This window comes from Mixophyes fleayi, chromosome 2 (assembly GCF_038048845.1).
Source record: "Mixophyes fleayi isolate aMixFle1 chromosome 2, aMixFle1.hap1, whole genome shotgun sequence".
NCBI classification, from domain to species: domain Eukaryota; kingdom Metazoa; phylum Chordata; class Amphibia; order Anura; family Limnodynastidae; genus Mixophyes; species Mixophyes fleayi.
The window spans coordinates 310,000,372-310,017,326 of record NC_134403.1 but is presented as its reverse complement, the minus strand read 5'-3'; the positions used below and the strand labels follow the sequence as shown (position 1 = coordinate 310,017,326).

Here is a 16,955-nt window from a genome sequence, read left to right as displayed (position 1 = left end):
TACTCTGCTCCTTGATATGCAGAGAAGAGGAATAATGTTTAGGAGGTGAGCAAAAGTCAATATATCATCAAAGTCCAATCTGTAGTACCACCCCGCTCAATCATTTATGGCTTAAATAAATCATGTGAGCGTACATCATGTCTGTTTTTATTACATGTGTTCGTTATGTGCGTGTAAAGCTTTTTGTTTCATTGCTTGGAGTGCTCCAAGAAATTCCGAAGTGCACAATAGGTCTCATTGGCCAAGTCCAGAACCCCCCATCTCTGACCTCGATGCTTGTCTTGATTTCATTGGGCTGGAGCGTTTTAAATTAAATAATTTAGAAACAGACTGTGTGCTGCCTCCTCAGGTTCTCATTCAGCACAGTGCACTGAGTAAAATAGAAATAAAAATTAAAAAATGGTCACCGTGCCCTCCTCCCCAAATCCCCTAAACAAACTCAGCAATACACGGCCTGGGCTGGTTTTCATTATCACAGGGATCTGAGCACTCCCAGCGATCGCAGTTATTACTCTCTGGATGTTTATGGGAGCCTGATAATATGTTAACAGGCGTCAAGATTTCAGACAGTCAGACTACAGTTTAGTGGCCTTCGCATTTAGGAAAATGGCAAAATATTTTTTTTCTGTGCGTTCTTCTGGGACTTTCTATTCCATATATGTATTGGACGTACCCTGCAGTGTGTTGTGTCTTGTCAGAGCAGAGCGTAACTAGACCCATATTCGACAAGAGACGTGTCTTCAGATCTGCTTGTAGTTGAATACGGACGTGCGGTTGCCCGAATCAGGGGCGGGCTGGGCTGTTCAAAGTCCATTTTGTGCGGTCTGGTGGTGCAGGCAACCTACTCAGTCTGGGCATAGACAGACACTTTATATACTACTCTATACGACTGAGCCATCCTTAGATAGAATATTGATACTACATGTTGGAGTGCTCCTAGAAATTCCGAAGTGCACAATGGGTCTCATTGGCCAAGTCCAGAACTTGAAATGTTAAAATAACATCTTTGCAGTATTAGTTTAATATACATTTATCTCCCAAGTGCGAGAGAACCATGAGAATGTTTAAGTGTCCTGTTGTATGTAAACACGTGTTACCTATTTCTGTTTAACCTCTCGAGATTCTGTAATGCATTTTCTATTGGAAAAAGATGTTTCTAATAAAAAGTTTAGAAAAAAAAAAAAAAAAAAAGAATATTGATACCACAGCTTGTAGTACAATATTCTATCAGTGGATGGCGCTGTATCGAGTAGTATGTGATGGCTGTCTATGCATGAACTACATAGGCTGCTTACACTGTGTTTTGCCGATAACAGTGCAACAGGGCTCTTCTCCTAGACTACAGGATCCCTGTAGCAACAAGCAAATTGCTGTATGTGCGTGAATACTCTGGATCCAAGGCCTCAGCACTCCTATCGGGGGGCCAATGTGACTATCAGACAATTCAAGATTAAGTAGATTATAAGTTTTTTAATTTTAAATTTTTCATTTTTATTGGTAAAATAATATCATTTTTACGCCTAGTTCCTAATGAACTAAATATTGGCTCCGTAGACGAAACGGTTGTCTTCACTTTGTGTAGATGATCATTATCAATATTTGTATATGCAAGCTTCAGTTCTACTAACCTACAAAGTTCTCCAGGCTTAAAAACTCATAGAAATAATTTCTGTAGAGGTTAAAATAAAATAATTGATCTGTTTTAACTTTGATGAGTAAGCAATTCTTATGGCTGACACTGAATGATTCCCTTGGTTGCATGTTAACATTACCGTGCACAAATATTTGTGTACATGTGGGATTGGAATCTCACAGTTTGTAAGAGGAAAGTGTATCAATCACTACATCTATGACTACAGGAAAAGGAAATAATCAATTTAAAACTAAAACAAAAGTTGAATCTGACTTTTAATCATCTGTGACATGACAGGGCAAAAGCCAACATCAAAATTCCTGAATGTATTTATGTTGGTTTAAGCTTTTCTGTTCTGAGCACCATTGCACAACAGCAAATCATGCAGTAAGTGGTTTTGCATTTAATTAAAAAATACTCAGCAAAAGTCTGGCATGTTTGTGTAGTGGTGATTTTCCAGAATCACAGAACCTCTTACTTCTGTCTATGACGACGCATACCCACTTCTCATTGTGGAGTACAGTGACTGCACCTCTTGCTGTATTGTGCGTTTTGCAGTCACTTGTTCCTTTTACTGTGTAAAGTGACATTTACCAGTGAGGTGTACAGCTTCTAGACGTCCCTTTGCTGCTGTCATCATCATCATCGCTGTTTATTCATAAGGTGCCGCAAATCTCTACAGCGTCAGAGAGTCTGTATAACTAGTCATACAAAAAACATATAAGACAGAGATTAGAGCATACATGCCAACTCTCCCGGAAAGTCCGGGAGACTCCCGAAATTTGGGTCAGTCAAGCTGGCATTTCTCCCGCATCACAATCTCACCGAGAATCGCATCATTTGGCGCGATTCTCAGTGAATCACGCCATTTTGGAGGGCGGAAGGGAGCGGGACAAGGCCAACCGCGTCATTTTGGCCCCGCCCCCCGTGACGTGAGTTACGGCTTTGCGGGAGGCAGGGCCAAAATGACGCGATTGGCCTCGTCCCGCCCTCCAGTCACGCATCCTCTTGGTAAGTATGGATTAGAGAGGGAGCTGTTTGTGATAACTAATAGTCTAGAGCAGTGTTGGCTAACCTGTGACACTCCAGGTGTTGTGAAACTACAAGTCCCAGCATGCTTTGCCAATATATAGCAGCTTATTGCTGTAAGGGTATGCTGGGACTTGTAGTTTCACAACACCTGCAGTGTCACAGGTTAGCCAACACTGGTCTAGAGGGAAAGGGGTAATGCTGAGACAATAGTTGTTTCTCAGTAGTTCCCCCAGAGGGAGTACTGTCAGGTGGGGGTTGGAGAGGCTATAGTGAGAGGTGTTCACTGGAATTCAGCAGTTGTGATTCATGATTAGACAGGTACCAGAGAAACCTGGTGGTAACCGCCTTCAATTAAACTGTAATTATTAAATTACTTTATTAACAGAATTCAGAAACTTTTTTTATACTCTAATTTACATGTAGACATTTTACTTTTTAGGAAAAGTGAGATCATGGCGCAGGATATTAAGCATCAGTCCCTTCATATATGAGATTATTTTATATTTTAAAAGAAATGTAATCCTGTTTCCCTTTAGATTTGTCTAATGTAAATATTAGTCACTGTATGAAAAATATATCTGTTACCTAGTTTCTATGATGGTGCTAGTAAATCTGCTCGCAAATTTCACCATTTAGTACAGTTCTATTGTTTGCCTTCACTTCCTCAGAATAAGTGATCTCATTCCAGAGCTTTCCTGTTAAACTAATGAGGGTTGGATATTCCTTTCACAATAGGGCATAATGGTAAGGGAAATGTGTGACATCTTTGAGTGCAAGTATGTTTGGAAAGGTCTAGAAATATAATAGAGAGCAAGCTGAAATCATTCATATAAAACTACCTTATAACCTGCAAAGAGGGAGAACATAGAACAATGTGTAGAACATATATTACACTGTGCCAGTCACAGTTACTCTGAGGACATTAGTGACAGATTGAGTTACATACGTATGTGTGTGTGTGTGTGTGTGTATATATATATATATATATATATATATATATATATATATATATATATATACATACATACATACATACATACATACATACATACATACATACATACATACATACATACATACATACATACATACATACATGCATGCATGCTCAGGGCCATCAAGAAGAATTTAAGGCACTTGGGAGCCTTAAATTCTTGGGGCCCTGAGTGCAAATTTTTGGGGCCCCTTCCATAGTTGCCAAAGAAAGGGGGCATGGTCACACCAGCGGCGCTCCAGGGCTTACCTGCCCCCCCTCTCTGCACCCCTGTATATACTATATTGGAATAAGTATTTTAATTTTCTAGGTTTTAGAATGGTAATAAATGTAATCATATTCTTTATTTACTTTTCTCAAATAAACGTTCTAGACTCATGATGTATTAGACCTAGAATGATTGTATGAAACAACAATTTTCATTTTTTCTTAGAATTATGACTGTGTTGATGTACAGAGAAGCCAACTTCAGCTGGTTGTTACCATGTCACCTTCTTTCTCTGCTTCATGGGGGATGCACCTCTCTGCTCTGGCAGCATGTATGCAGTTATCAGCTGGTAACAATCTAAACAGATTCCTTGTCCCTTTACTGTCCCTCAGCACTGGCAGTGCAGCACCTACAAATATGACATCTATAAATATTTGAGAGCATAATTCGATAACAGGGAAAATCATTTATTGTGTATACATTCAGAAACGCTTTTCCTTTTCAAATCCTGTAACTGCAAATATTGTTACACTTTAGAATCCTGAAATACATCATATTTATACATAATGATTGTTTCATTTTCCTTCCAAGGATTTAGGAACAGCATAAAAGATGTTGTAGATTCCCTGACAATTGTCTCATTTCGCAGAAGCCCTTGTTTAGGGATGATTAATGTGCAGTATACATTCCAGGCTCAGTGTGTGGGGCTGTGTCCTATAGAAAGGCATGTCTGAGCATGAGGCTTGTCAGATTGTCATCTCATTATGAAACACTTGGCAAAAATGTGCATTGAGGAGCAAAAATGATGATATAGTGTAACGTTTTGAAATACCATTTCAATGATTATATTCAATATTGATATACCTATAAGCAGAGATACCTTTTATGAACTATGTGCACGTGTGGATTGTGTCCTTTCCCAGTTCCAAATCAGATTCTTATTTGCAGCCTAGGTTTACTGTTAGTTCACCCACAACCTCCAGCATGACCCCTATCATCTGGTACAAAAGGCTCCACTCCCAAACTTCCCATTAATTGACTATAGCAGTTTGCTCTGCTGAACTAATTAATTGGTGTTAAATGAATTAAACACCCTTCTCATCATAGTTGCATTTAGCACAGGTAACTGCAGTAGTACATAAAGTTACAAGCTTATGTGCAGAGCACACTGTACCAGCTGGAAGGGATCATGTTGGTGGGACTGGTTCACCATGGATGTTTGAGAAGCATTTTATTGTGATTTCCTTAAAAGATAATGCCATGAAGTTTAATGTTTGTATCCAATGTATGCTGAGTGAAAACGGTGGTGGGTCTGTGTCGTTCAGCAGTTAACACCGCAGCCTATATCTGTTCCCTGGATTGGGAGACATTTGAAAGTAGTCATTTATTTAAATTGAGGCTTAATCATAATAGTTATACTTAGTGAATACGGAGGCAGGAAATGACCATACTTGTCAGCTTTTTAGTGTTTCCCTCCAAAAGAGGTGATGTGTGAGGACGAAAGGGGGCAGGGTGCGGCGAGTTGCATTATTTTGGCCCTGCGACACAATGACATGATAGCGTAATTTTGCCACGGTGGGATGGGGCAAAATGACATGACTTAGCGTGAATCTTCTCGTTCCTCAGTCCTGCGATGGAAATGCAGAGTGATATGACAGTGGCATGTCCCAAAACTGTTATCTGGGCATGCACAAGTACGCTCAGCAGCCATGTAGGTGCATTTACACACAATGACATGCTCTGTGGGAAGTGAGAATAGAGCGTTTTGGTTCATAAATGTCCCTAATTGTAAATCGCTATGGAATTTGCTGGCGCTATGTAAATAAATAATGATGATGATAAATGACACGAGAGCCTTAAAGTGATCCATTTTTGTCCAACATTTTATACCAATTCCCTAATTTACTAAAAGAGACTAAAAAATAAAATAATAACCTATGAATGATTCTTGCTTCCGGAGATAGCAGACAGCATCAATTGCAGCTTGTATATTTTCTCTTAATTTTTTCCTGAAGGTGAGGTAACATTGGTTCATTATTACATGTAACTTATGCACAGCACGGTATTACATGTAACTTATGTGGGCAGTATGGTGGCTAAGTGGTTAGCACTTCTGCCTCACAGCGCTGGGGTCACAAGTTCACTTCCCAACCATGACCTTATCTGTGTGGAGTTTGTATGTTCTTCCCGTGTTTGCGTGGGTTTCCTCCGAGTGCTCCGGTTTCCTCCCACACTCCAAAAACATACAGTAGGTTAATTGGCTGCTATCAAAATTGACCCAAGTCTCTGTGTGTGTGTGAGTGTATATGTTAGGGAATTTAGACTGTAAGCTCCAATGGGGAAGGGATTGATGTGAATGAGTTCTCTGTACAGTGCTGCGGAATCAGTGGCGCTATATAAATAAATGGTGATGATGATGCACACTAAAGGCTTCCATCTTGGCTCACTGGTCCCTGCTCTTACTCATAGAAGCTGGTGCATGTGCAAGACATAGGCTTATGATATCACAAAACAACATTTCCACAGCACTTTAGTCCATTTATAAATAACACTTACTGAGCTGTTTTCATACTAACTCTAAGGATATCTGGCTCAGCTCAGAATAATGCACAGGAACAATGAGGTTTGGTCCACACCTTCATTCATCTTATGTATGGAAAAGGACTACACTGCTTGCTAGCCTACAGCAATATACATTTCTGCCACCTGTCAGGTTCCTGTCTTCTATATATTTTTTAAAAAACTTTATTAGCAATTAAACAACAATAAGCATATAGATGTCATTCTAACAATACTACATTCCAAAATATTGGTATATAATAATATATCTAGAATACAAATGAGGTTCACATTTTGATAAAATTGTATCTGCTCATCTATGGTGTCATGATTCCCATATTTTAGAGTACCCCACCCATTGGTATTTTTAATAAATAGACTTATAGCCAGGTTCCTAAAAGCAGTATCTATAATACGTAGTCAAGATCCATTGAGAGAAGTTAGGCCCCTGTTCCATATATAGACTGTTAATGTAGGTACCGCTAAGAATGAGGCCACTTTGGCACAGTAGATTGGCATCCACAAGTTAATCGAAATTAAATTTGTTACATTAACTATTGTTCTTAGGAGCTGGTTCATATAGTATTTCTTGAATACAAAAATGGTGTCCCCTTTCCTGACCAAAATTCCATTTGTTGCGGCCAAAGTATCCCCCAGTTCAGAGACAGTGTCCACTTGCCAAACCTTGTGCGGAAATTCAACATGATTTCAGCATTACAGGAAGACTAGATGAATGTGATCCCTCTCACATATTGGAAACTATCTCCAGGGTAGTCAGCACAGTGCTGACACCCCTCCATGTGGGACAGGGGCAATAAACACAGTGTGCACCGTCCAACAGCCTATCGGTCCTGATCTGAAAATCTATGGGGCTCTTAGGGATACTCCTGAGCTGTGAGGTCTGGGGTAATAAAGAAGATTGGGGTCCGTGGAGTGGTCCTATTATAATGGACTAAAATCACTAAAAACTTGGATGTGGCAAACTGGCCATGACTGTGATATTCTGTTAGCATGGTGGAGGGCACTTGGGTCTGATGAGCAAAGTGGTGGAATAAGGTTTGTGTGTCACCTTTAGCCATCAATTTACCTAATGACAATGCTGATTGTGGCTATATTAGGTTTATATGTGGATCAAGGTGCAGTGTTTCTCCCCAATAGCTTAGACTTATACAATCGCTAAACCATGGATTGTTGTCTACTATTCTGTCACATTTCCAATAGGCAACAGAAGGGAGTTGTCAGCCTCCTTTACAGTTTTCTTCAATTTTCTAGACTTGTCACGCACAGTGTACCTTATTCTCAGGAGCTATTGGCAAATTTTAGCCCAGGGGCAGCATATTAGTAGCATTTTAAAGGAAAAAAGTAGCCCAGTGACCCTTCCCAAGGTAGCCCACTATGGGACTGGCAGGTGCCCCCCTGCCCCCAGTCCAGCCAATCCCTGCTTATTCTGTACAGCTACACTTTAACCATAGTCTCTAGCTATAGGTCCTGGCTAGGGGGATGTGTCATTGCTTTCTGGACTTATTTTACTATGCTGTTCCCTCCAGTACAATACGTACAGTGCTTTGTATGACTGTAATTGTACTCACAGGATTACCGTCTCCCATCTTACTGGTGTGGACCAGCTTTCTGCTGGTATTCAAGTTGCCTTGATGTCAGCAACATAACCCTCCCCAATAAAGGAGAATGCATTTAAAATGTTATCATAAACTATGTGTTTTTCTTTTGTAGGAGACACACTATAAAATGGGTTGCATAAGGCATTTCTTAATGTTTATTTTGTCCATGCCCCCACATAGATCCTAGATGCCTATGGATGTCATGATTTATCGACCTAATGAGTTTGCAGACCTCCATGAATGTGTCATTATGTTTAAATTGTCTCCTCTAGATTGTACAGTCACAAAGCTATATGCTCTTAGCTTTAGGCAGTGTTCAGATCGGCTCTCTCATTTTAGGAGGACCCGTAAGGCATGTAACTTTTCTAGATCACATGTCAGATTTCCAGTCTCTGTCTCTCACCAATATTACCTGTGCTTATTGCATACTTACCAACTTTCTGTTGGTGAAATCCGGGAGCCTGCAGAGGAGGTGGGCGTAACAGGGGGGCGGGGTCCCAAGTGGCGTCATTTTGGACCTGCCCCCATGACGTGATGACGCAAAATGCGTCATTTGACAGCGGGGGGCGGGGCCAAACGCCGCGATTCACCGGGAATCGCGGCGTTTGGGACTTAATTCTGCCCACTTCACTAGGAAGTGGGCAGAATTATCCAGATACGGGGGATTGCCACACTCGCCCGGGAGCCCGGGAGACTCTCGCAAAATGCGGGAGTCTCCCGGATATTTCGGGAGAGTTGGCAAGTCTGGCTTATTGCCATATTTCATTCACACACATATGAATGAATGTGCAAAGTAACGTTTTAGTTGAATGCCTCTTTGAGTTGTAGTAATAAGTTTTCCAACATTTGGTTTTTAGATGTTTTACGTTATTGTTTCATTTAGAATATTTTTGTTTGGCTATAACTTCTCTTTTTTGTACAGCTGTACAGCACAGATCGTACACATGTTACTGCAAACAATAGTACTTCCTGTGTTGTGCGTTATTGAACAATTGCACAATTTCCAAGGGTTAATACTCTCATGCTCACACAGTTCCCATGCTGTCTGTAAGATTTGCTGGGAAAAGGCCAGGCCTGTTTCTCAGTGAAAATACATCTATTTTTACAATTCTACGAACACCACTTTGAAACAAAATCTTTATTTAGCTTGGTTCTTTTTTTGCTCAATGATTTTTCAGTGAATAAATATTTATGTTGTCAAAAACGTGTTTATCTAAGCTGGATGAAAGCACAGTAAATTCTTTGGATTGCAGGAGTATGAGGGTATCAAGTCTAGTATTAAATACACCTCAGTATGGAATCCATTATAAAAAGCAAACAGTGTGTTAGGTGCCAACATTCATATTCTGCATTGACTGCCATGTCTTTGGCATTTGTCCAGATGATTACCCCGTTCACCAGCCTGCCACTGCAAAATCGTGAACGGTATTAGCAAATGGAGGGTGTAGGTTGAAATGCAGAGCGATTACACCCGTCAGATACAATGTGATGTCAGTACCTATCTTACTGACATACCATTTTTATTAAGAAGGGTAAATAGATTTTTTTCTGCATTACAGTGTATTGAAGCCTACTAAGAAGACACTTGTGCAGTAAGTTCTATAAATGTAATTAAAACATAAATTACCAATCGTCGATTCTTATTGTGCATTAGTTTAACAAGCAGGAGGTGCAGTACTTTGGACTGATAAGAATATTATACTTAAATGCATTATGTAAATATGTGCATCTGTATAATAGTTTTATAGGTGAAACTCACTAAAGGTTCCCAAGCAAAAGTTTATTTGGCCATTTGATACGATTGTTCAATATCTGGATCTCTCCATAAATGTAGATACATGTGTATGGCTACATCTAAAGCATACTTGCCTACTCTCCCGGCATTTTCGGGAGGCCCCTGAATTTCAGGGAGACCTCTCAGACTCCCGGAAGAGTAGGCAACCCTCCCAGATCCTAACAAATGCCGAAATTCACAGCATTGAATATCGGGGGAGTGGCTTAATTGCATAATTAATCTTTAAGCCCCGTCCCCACTATGCAATGCGGGGATTAGGCATTTTATAGTGGGGGCGTGGCTATAGTGACACGATTAAGCCACTCCCCCCGATATTCAATGCCGTGAATTTTCTAGGCCTGTCTCGCACAGTGTACTCTCTGGAGCTAGTTGCCAAGTTTTAGCCTAGGGGCAGCCTATTGGGAGCATTTTAAATGAAAAAAATTCAGGTAGCCCAGTGACCCACCCCAAGATAGCCCACTATGTCACCACGCCTCCTCCTACCCCTGTCATGTGACCTGTCCTCCCGGAGGACAGAGTCACAAAGTCGGCAACTATGATCTAGAGGATCCAGCTGTCTGGCGCTCCGGCTGAATGGCCAGATCATAGATTGCACAGGAGGCAGAGTAGAGTAGTACAGTAAGAGTGGTATGATAATGATGACTACTAGCAGCACTATCAAGCTGCTTATAATTGGCTGATTGCGTATTGACCATTCCAGCAGTTACTGCTAAGACTGTCATGTCTTGTTACGCCTTACGTGTGCCTGGAACAAATGCTGCTGTTTTTGAGCTGGATGTATCTTGAAATGCATCTGACCTGTGTATTTTGCCCATGTACCATCTGAGAGCATATATACCCACCTCTAGATGAGCCCTATCATCTATAACCTGTCGGCACATTGTACCATGTCATAAATGAGGTCACCTTGTTACAGTAGATGTGCTTATACAATTTGATTAAAAGCTTCCTTATTGTGATCAGTATGCCTCTGGTGTGTAAAGTGTGCTCCTGCATTCTTGTCCTGCATTATGTAGTAATAAAGCGCCTATCTATATATTTCACAAATTTGACTGTGCAACCTATATCCCCCTTTTCCAGTTTCCATAATTATTTGCACTTACCCTTTAGTCAGTCATGCAGCATTTAATGTTCCGTTGATATTTTATCCAAACTTTTCCAAGCACCATATAATACAGCATTACAATAGTGAATTAGGGATTAAAGCATATATCCACTTTTGAGTCTTTTTTTTTTTCGCTTTTGTGAATAGAAGTCCTGCATATCTGCATTCGATTGTTAGATACATTCTCTAACCAAGTGTAACTAATGGTTACCTGCAATATAGCTTTTCACATTGGGGATTGGAAAGCAGTTGAAGACTTTTAAAATTAATTTGTCATAATAATGGAGATTCAACATATTTAAAAAAAAAAAAAGGGAAATCATGTGTTCTCATCTACCTTTAGTGACTTGATATAGCTTAAGCTTCAGTGAATGTACTTAACCTTATATACTTATTACCTCTTGATTGTCAGAGGCTATTAAACCTGATTTATAATTACAATGTGTTCTTGCATGGCTGCAATATGGAACAGTGCCCCCCTGTGGCTCTGTTTATAATGGAAGGATTTCATGGTTTTACCATACAGTAACTTTTAAACAAAGTAGATCATTTACAGTAAGGAGTAAGTTCAACTAGAAGGTGCAAATTTTGGTAAAATTGTGTTGTGCTGCAGGAGGGTGTATTTAAAATATACAGAAAGATTTAGAGTTGGGATTAGTAAGTCCCTAGAAGTGGCGCACGCAGGGGGGGGGGGGGTTTCTGAGTCTCTAGAAACCCCCCCACATGCGCTAACTAAGTGGCCACTGTCCTATACAGCAGCTGCGGCGCTGGTAAAGAAGCGTCCGCGGCGGTGCTGTAGTGTATACAGCACCGCCGCGGGCGCTCCTTAGACAGCGCCGCGGGTGCTGTATAGGACAGAGCTGAAGAAACGGAGCTGCTCTCTCTCTGGTTTTTGGGGGTTTTTTTTGGGTCGGGGGACAATCCTCCGTGCGCCCCTGCCTAGCTGAAACCGAAATAAAATAAAGTTGTCCAATATTTCATATTTACTTACTATGTCCCGGAGACTCCCAAATTCCGGATAGTTATCCCGACCTCCTGTGGGGCAGGCCTCTCTCCAACATCCTGCCCACTTTCTAGTGAAGTGGGAGGTACAGTGGTCTCATTGAAGCGATTTGTGGCAAATTGCATAATTTTGGCCCAGTCCCCATGGTGCAATTACGCTATTGTGGTATGGCGCCACAGGTGGTGGGACCAAAATTATACAAATCTTGTGTTACGCCGCCCACCACAGTTTCCACTTGACTTCCTCTCCGGGAGAGAATACTGGCAAGCAAGCAGTATTTGTTTGCTACAAACACAGCAAAAGTAAATAGCATTTCCCCGGCATGCAACACGAATTGCATTTGCACCCCTTGCATCACAACATGTACAAATTTGCAACCTTTAGCTGGATTTACTCCCAAATCTAAATGAGGTCCAGTATCTACTATACATGGTTTTACTTCTGTTTTTATTCAGCATAAGGTAGACAACACTTGCAATGTTTTAGAATAACTAATATCTCCTTATAAAGACACAATACAAAGGCAATTAATATGGAACAAGTCCTGATTGGATGGCAGTGGTACTTTTCCAGTCAGGAGGCCGCTGTCATTTCAGGCCAAGCGACTGTGAGTGACCATTGAACAAACAGTGCCAATGTATTAATTTCTACCATTAAAGCATATGATAAGGTGTAAAAATTCCCCTTCGCCAAAGTTGAAACAACCCCTTATAGACTTATTGTAACTGTTCTGATGACTGCTCATCTTTTCTTGTAAAATAATTCAACATGTAAACAAGAGCCTGAATCTAATTTGGTTGTCTACACTTGATTTGTGTACTACATAAGATTATAAAATCTTATAATTGCAGAGTACAACATTGTGTATATTGTATCACACTGAAGACCTATTGCAGTGGCTGATTATGTCTGTGTCTGTTCCTCTTGCAGACGTTGCTGTAGTGGACATGAGTGATGTAGGAAGACAGCCTTCTCTTTTCTACCACCTGGGGGTGCGAGAAAGTTTCGACATGGCAAATAATGTCATTATCTATCACGATACCGACCCCGATACATCACTATCCCTAAAGGTAATAAACTGTATTACGAATCATTATATTGTAACTGGAATATTAGTCAATTAATAACAGCACTCCCAAGTACTTGTGGTACAATGCATCAGAGCTGCAGGGGCTGCTCCATGTAGCCATATTTTTCTGAATTCTGGAATTTTTCTCACAGCCCAGCTTAAAGCCAGGGCCGTGTGACACTGTAGGGGGGCAGTGGTGTGGCTTCTGATTGGTCCAATCTCTCATTCCCCCACCCACCTCCACTCCTTGCAGCCATTCAGAAGGGGTGAACAGAAAGAACTCCTATGGCTATTTGGGAGTGCAGCTTTAACCTATTCTGATACAGACGCTCCTAAATGTACAGTGATCATCAAACTTAAAATATATAAATGGTTGTGTCTACAGATATATATGTATATAACCATAACCTGACAGATCTTAGAGTGTTTGCCATCTTATGCACCCTTGTTATGTGACCAAGTGCACACTATTTTTCTCATAGTTTATCACATGACTTATTACTAAAAGCAAAATCTGTAAAACATAAGATTCATAGTCACCAGTTTTTGAATTTCCAGGGGCACGTTGCACCTATACATGTCACTAATGGTACACTGTATGTAGACTTAGTGCTACTGTCCCCCAACATAATAAGGTGGCTGGACATGATTAGGAAATAGCTCTATTGTATTTTAAATAATAACCTCTAGGAAATCTTAAATCTTCACTAAACTTAAACATGTTTTGACATTATTGAAAATGTTACCAGTACTTCTCTTAATCTTATCCTCACTTAAATGTCAGAAAAGCTGTTTACGCTAAAAAAAAAAAAAAAATCATCCAGAAGTTAGTTACTGCCCTTAGTCTGTGAATGCTGGTCAGTCCCACATGATAAGTCACTGACTTAGATCAATAACTAAGTGACATGCAGCAATGCATGGAGTAGAACATCACAGGATTATTATAATGGCAGTACATCCACCTCGTTATATACTTCTCAGTACTGTGAGAGACATCATTATGGGAGTACTCCATCAGCTCATGGAAGATTACTTTATATATGAGTTTTAAAATTGTTGTTTACATCTTTTCGGGTATAAACTAAACAATGCGGATGATTATTGAATATTACATTTACCATTTAAAAACTGGAGAAGTGGTAATATGATCAATATTTAAAAAAGTCTTACAATATAGCAAGTACCCCTGTAAAATGTGGACTATTGATATATAAGGTAGAGGGTGAAACATTCATTGGTACCCATCCTCCAGCATGACGTGTCTATGCCCTCTTTTCGTCTGCATGCTCTCACTGTCCCAATTCCCCAGCTTCAAGTATTGAGATATATGGAAACACACAAATGATTATAATATTACCCTGAAATGACACCTCATATTGACTCTTGGGTGTAAATTTATCAAGCTGCGGGTCTGATTGGTTGCCTAAAGCAACATCTCCACTTTTTCAAACCCACAGCTTGATAAATGTACCACTTGGTATTATCACTTTAAATTAATGTGAAAAGGGGACAACTGCAGGTTTTGTTAGACCAATATAAGAAGATGACTAAACAATGGACATAAACCCTGGTTGCTTCCTCCCACTGCCAGATAAGCTACAGGCTACAGTACTGGAACACTGTCTGTCTCCCTCTCTGTCCCTGTACTACAAACTGCTGTGTGCTGTCTGATGTATTCTAAAATATCACTCGTCCCTGTGCAAATTATGGAGCACACACTGTTATAGAGTAAAAGTAAAACTAGTGATTGTAATTGACACAGGCTATTTTCATGTAATCATCCTTTATTAATATAGCACCAACACTGTACACCCAGAGTATGTTTATTAGTTTTACATCTGTCTCTGCCCCGGATATTAGTCTAATTTCCCACAGGCAGATAAACTAGGGCTTTGATTAGAAGCCAGTTCAGCTGCAAGTATGTTTTGGACTATCTACAGAGAGAACATACACACATAGTACCTTTTTGGAGTTGAAACTAAGAAGACATGTGTATAGATCATATAATTTCACATAAACTATGTATGTATATTTTTATGTACATATATGACTTTTTAGTTTTTTAGACTGATAAATGCTTTTTAAAACGTTTAAGCACTTTATTGAATGATTAATTTTTGTTACTATTGCAATTCTTAACTTATTTTTCATAAGCCATGCAATGCGGCAAGAAAGCCATGATCCTAGTATGAGTGATGCATCTACTTGACTAGAGCTCACCAAATATTGGAATTGGCATCTTTGCCTGATTGGTAGATTATCCATGTCAAAAATCAAATAATTTTACAACGGTTAGCGATTGTCTAATCATTTTATTTTCATTCATTTTATTTTAGGATATGGTGTCTCAGAAGAACACGGTGAGTAGTAAACAGCTTTTCTTCCACACCAGATTTTCCCTCTTTCCCCAAACTTAATATTTATTTTTTGTCTACACAGCTGATTTTTATAATCTTTTTCTAATTGATAAAGCTTCTTGTTGGTAAGGTAACATAATAAATGTATTTTTATTTCATGGCCATTACATAGGAAAAATAAGAAACAATATGGGGAACTTAATTTTTCTGTAATTATTTTCTTAGTTACATTTATTTATGCAGTTCGTTCTACCCAAATATTTACCCTACAGTGTAATCAGCTTGTTCTCCTGAGCATAGGGCTAACACATATGTGTATTTTAAACACTTAAACAAAAAGTTTTGTTTAGGTGTTTTTACATTGAAGATTCTTGATAGCGAGTGACAGATCTGGTGGACTGCCCACGCACACTAACACAATTAGTTCTAATGTTATCTGGACCTGATAGTGTACATGTACGCTCCTATGAGATGCAGCTTACAATGCATCTGGTGTTGGTGTTAGGAGAGATCTGACCTGGACTTCACCTACACCACTGAAGCTTTCCCACATGTAGGACTTTTTTTGGGCTGCACCCACTCTATGGAATTCTCTCCCTCGCACAGTAAGACTCTCCTCTGGTCTACAAACTTTCAAGCATTCTCTGAAAACCCATCTCTTCAGACAAGCTTATAATATTCCTCAGCTACCCTCTTAACTTCGCTACCTTTAGCCTGTTACACAATTTCACACAAGACAACTACCCCCTGACCAACATTGTTTTGTGACGGGATCATTTAGCTTATGAGTCACTTTTACCTTTACAGTCTGGCTGGTCCAAAATGCAAAATGTAGACTTAACCTCATGTGTCAATCTCCCATTGTCCCATGGATTGTAAGCTTGCGAGCAGGGCCTTCTCTCCTCTTTGTCTGTTTTACCCAGTTTGTTTATTAGTTTATTATGTTTGTCCCCAATTGTAAAGCGCTACGGAATATGTTGGCGCTTTATAAATAAATGATGATGATGATGTAAAGCAATCGCGCTGATGGTATAGCAACCACCTGGCACTGTGGCCTTTTATTCCTGGGAATGCAGGAACCATATAAGCCAGTTCCTGGCCACTCACTGGGCACAAATGGTCGGTTCTGAACAGTTTGCAGTGAAAAAGGTGTAAGTTTGTCCTAAAATAACATGTTATATGGTCATGCAACTGGCAACTCTACAGAAGAAGACCATTATGGTCACACAGTACCTTATCAGCTGGCCTCCTGGGGAATACGCTGGGGGGCGGCAGGACTGCAGACATCTATTGGCATACACTGGAGAGGTAAAGAAAAGGGTGCTACAGCCATCCACCGCCTTCAATTTGGGTGGAAATAACAGAGTGGGAAATTTGCAGCTAACATAACCTCCTACTCACACTCAGGAACAAGGACATTTGCTTTTGCAGCTCTGCAGAATAGTCCAGGAAAAGCGAGATGTGGTTGTTTCCATGTAGATCTCTTGTGGGGCATAGCATGAACCCTTTCAAAGGGGACCCTGGACATGTGCTGTGACAATAAATGGAGAAAACTGATCTGCACCATTAAGATAACATTAA

At 40.1% G+C, this 16,955-nt stretch overlaps 1 protein-coding gene across 1 annotated transcript in view; it reads left to right on the top strand.

Annotated features, from left to right (window-relative positions):
• Positions 1 to 16,955, top strand: part of MAP3K15 (mitogen-activated protein kinase kinase kinase 15) — a 122,741-nt gene that overhangs the window by 18,107 nt on the left and 87,679 nt on the right. Inside the window, 2 exon segments of the mRNA XM_075196539.1 lie at positions 12,879 to 13,018; positions 15,354 to 15,377. Of these exon segments, the coding sequence (XP_075052640.1) occupies positions 12,879 to 13,018; positions 15,354 to 15,377 (164 nt within the window).